Source organism: Lolium perenne, chromosome 1 (assembly GCF_019359855.2).
Source record: "Lolium perenne isolate Kyuss_39 chromosome 1, Kyuss_2.0, whole genome shotgun sequence".
In the NCBI taxonomy this organism is placed as follows: domain Eukaryota; kingdom Viridiplantae; phylum Streptophyta; class Magnoliopsida; order Poales; family Poaceae; genus Lolium; species Lolium perenne.
Window position 1 is genome coordinate 7682623 of NC_067244.2, and position 3620 is coordinate 7686242.

The following is a 3620-nucleotide window of genomic DNA, read 5'->3' on the forward strand; positions in this document are numbered from 1 at the left end:
CACAATTTATCTATGTGCTACTCTAGTGATGTTATTAAAGTAGTTTTATTCCTCCTGCATGGTGTAATGGTGACAGTGTGTGCATCCGTGTTAGTACTTGGTTTATGCTATGATTATGATCTCTTGTAGATTATGAAGTTAACTATTGCTATGATAGTATTGATGTGTATTATTCCTCCTACATAGCATGAAGGTGACAGTGTGCATGCTATGTTAGTACTTGGTTTAGTCGAATTGATCTTTCATGCACTCTAAGGTTATTTAAATATGAACATTGAATTGTGGAGCTTGTTAACTCCGGCATTGAGGGTTCGTGTAATCCTACGCAATGTGTTCATCATCCAACAAGAGAGTGTAGAGTATGCATTTATCTATTCTGTTATGTGATCAATGTTGAGAGTGTCCACTAGTGAAAGTGTAATCCCTAGGCCTTGTTCCTAAATACTGCTATCGCTGCTTGTTTACTGTTTTACTGTGTTACTACTGCTGCGTTACTACTGCTTGTTTACTGTCCTGGGCAAAGCACTTTTCTGGTGTTGTTGCTACTGCTCATATATATTCATACCACCTGTATTTCACTATCTCTTCGCCGAACTAGTGCACCTATTAGGTGTGTTGGGGACACAAGAGACTTCTTGCTTTGTGGTTGCAGGGTTGCATGAGAGGGATATCTTTGACCTCTTCCTCCCTGAGTTCGATAAACCTTGGGTGATCCACTTAAGGGAAAACTTGCTGTTGTTCTACAAACCTCTGCTCTTGGAGGCCCAACACTGTCTACAGGAAAAGGAGGGGGCGTAGACATCAGCCCTACTCTCTCCGGAGGGGTAGCGGGATGCCATGGCTACTGGATGCACACGGCTCCTGATGGTCGCTCAGGATATCTTGTGCCAGGCTGGTTGGCGACTTACTAGAAGACTATGTTAATTTGTAGTCTTCTTATGCGTTTCTTTCGATGATTGGTTCTTGTATCAGTCCTCGATGATAAGTGATTTGTAAACTTTTATACTCTGAACTCTATTAATAAAAGGCTGTGTGCATCATCATGATGCAGAAACCGGGGTTGACCCCCATTTCGAAAAAAAACATACAAGATAAACAGATTATATCTAAACATGATAAAACGATGACATCTCGAAGCGCTAGAACAAAAACTCTAGCAAGATCTGAAGGAGATAAGACAATGTCACAAACAGTGCAGTATGAGCCGCGGCAGCAGCAGAATTCGCATCGATGATGTCACCCATGTTGCCGAAGAGGTTATCGATGTTCCGAAAGAAGTAATCGTCCGGGAAGGAGTCGTAAGACGACGTGATGTCGTCAGTAGTCACATCAGAGCACTCCCCATAAACTTGGTCGTGAGAAAGGTAGGGTTTCGGAGGCCTACTGTCATGTCCATCGGTGTACGCTGGTAGATGGGATGGGGAAGACGTTGGAGAGTGTGCAAGGCTCGCTTCTGTTACTGAATCATGAATTAATACACGATTAATTTCCTGAATAGAAAAATATAACCAACATGCATAGGTATGAGATTAGCATGTCGTGACGAGGCGGGTGGAGGGAGGAGGTGTGTGTAAGGACTTACTCTCTTCTTGCACCTTAGTGAGAATAGAAAATCTCACCTTAGAAATCACTCCAACTCTTTCCCAACTAGAAATATGAGACTAAACTTTAGTCCATCTAGTACAGCCATGCATAATTGAGCCATATATGAGAATTTTGGAATTTTATATTGGACTATAGGACAAGTCCCAAGTGCCAAATTCCTACAACTAGAGCCAGTAGGTTCAACTTGTGCCTGAGTAAATTACAGATTAATGTGTATACGGCAGTATCCGCTCAAAAAGAAAAGTGTATACGGCAGGTATACACCATAACCATAGTATTATGTGCTCTCAAATTTATTTTGCTAAATTTATTGTTTACATATTTTAATGTATCAAGAAACATAGAAAAAACTTTGTAGTACTAGAGTTTTCTCGGCCTATAGAGTTGCTAGGTCATGTGTTGTTCCATTTAGGACAGCGGCGGAGCTGGAAACGGAGGAAGAAAGGTACTAACTTATTTGCATATAAAAACTTAAACAGATATCAAACTAATCAATTTGCTTTCAGACCCCTGATGGATGCCATCATCCGTGTTAATTTCAAAGTATATTTTCCCGGTCACTAAATTTTGCTGAATGCATTTTGTTCTTTTCTGTTTGAATTGGGTATACAAAAGAGAAGAAGGGGTCTGCTGGGAACCGGAGGCAGAAAAAACGAGGCGTCGTGAATAGCTTGAACGACTCGTAGACAATGGTTATTTGCGTGTGTGGGCTGGCTAGGGGTGCTGCACTAGGTTTTACTTATTTGGGCAATTCTCAATACAAAAAAAAAACGTATTTGAGCTGAACACCTAGTAGATGCTCGCTTGGGCAAGGCAGCTGGACCGGCAGCACCAGGCCCAGCTCCGTCCCTGATTTAGGAGAAACAAATAGAGAAATTTCTATAAATTTTTTATGAATGTATATATGTGTGCTTGTTCTTTTTTGTGTTCCCCGTACTGGTTTTTATTCCTCTTATTTTTGTGGATAGCATATGAATATTTCGTAGAATTTTCGCTATTAATTGTTATCGCACAAAATCCTGTCCAAAAAATCAAGGGACGATGTAGCTGCACACAAGCTCACTTAGAACTTTCCCTTGAACATCAGCAGCTTTTTATTATATGATCTAGCTATCTCAAACTTGGTAAATCCAAGAAGAGAGCAAGCTGCATGTACAGAACACCAGCTTCTTATTGTATGATCTAGCGCTATCTCAAACTTGGTAAATCCAAGAAGAGTGCAAGCTGCATAAATGTACGCCAGCCGGCGAACTCGCAAACTACCTAGCCGACCCTAGGGACCTCGGCAACGGTGTCAACAAAGAGGCGTACACGGTCGATGCGGTAGTCCATGGTCACCGGTGAATCCGCCGGCACCACGACGATATTAGCATCCGGCTTGTCCTTCAAGATCACCTCCTTGGCCTCCTCCACGGACTTCCCCACCAACTCCGGCCATGAAGTCTTGTTGCCACCGGTGGCAGTGCTCCCTTCAAATAGACTGCTCGTACCGGAGCTCATCTTCGTCGATTAATGCCTAGATCAAAATAAATTATAGAAATAGTCCGACAAGAACACTTGGGAGAATCTGGTAAGAAAACTAAATAAGGTAAAGTCCCACACTAACCTGGTAATGAAACCGAGGACCAACCCGTCTGCTACTATGATAGAAGATGTTGAACTCATCAGCTTAATCTGAATAAATAGGCCATCAAGCTATAGGTTACTTAATGTGCACACAAAGTAAGTGAATAATACATGCTAGATTCACATGGGTGGTGGCAACGTGACGGAAAGATATCACATTTGTCTTTAGTTAGTACTACGTGCCTACACATCACCAGATAAAATGATGCTTATCTATCTCTAAGATAACCGAGAGTGTGAGACGGAGCTGAGGCGATAAAATGATGTCTGAGGCGCCTTGGGTCAGGTCGGTGCGCCCTCGCCGGCGACGAGGGGTGAGTTCGGCGACGGCTATCGCGCCGATCATTCCCCAAGGATCGGGATCGCGGTTCGCCCCGTTTGGGGAAGTC

General features: G+C 42.8%; 1 protein-coding gene across 1 annotated transcript; it reads right to left on the minus strand.

The window, feature by feature from the left end:
- Positions 1-2684: 2684 nt before the first annotated feature.
- Positions 2685-3219, minus strand: LOC127342353 (subtilisin-chymotrypsin inhibitor WSCI). The gene has a single exon (XM_071825991.1). It carries the CDS (start codon positions 3103-3105, stop codon positions 2869-2871), a length of 237 nt encoding a protein of 78 aa, XP_071682092.1. The 5' UTR covers positions 3106-3219; the 3' UTR covers positions 2685-2868.
- Positions 3220-3620: the final 401 nt, after the last annotated feature.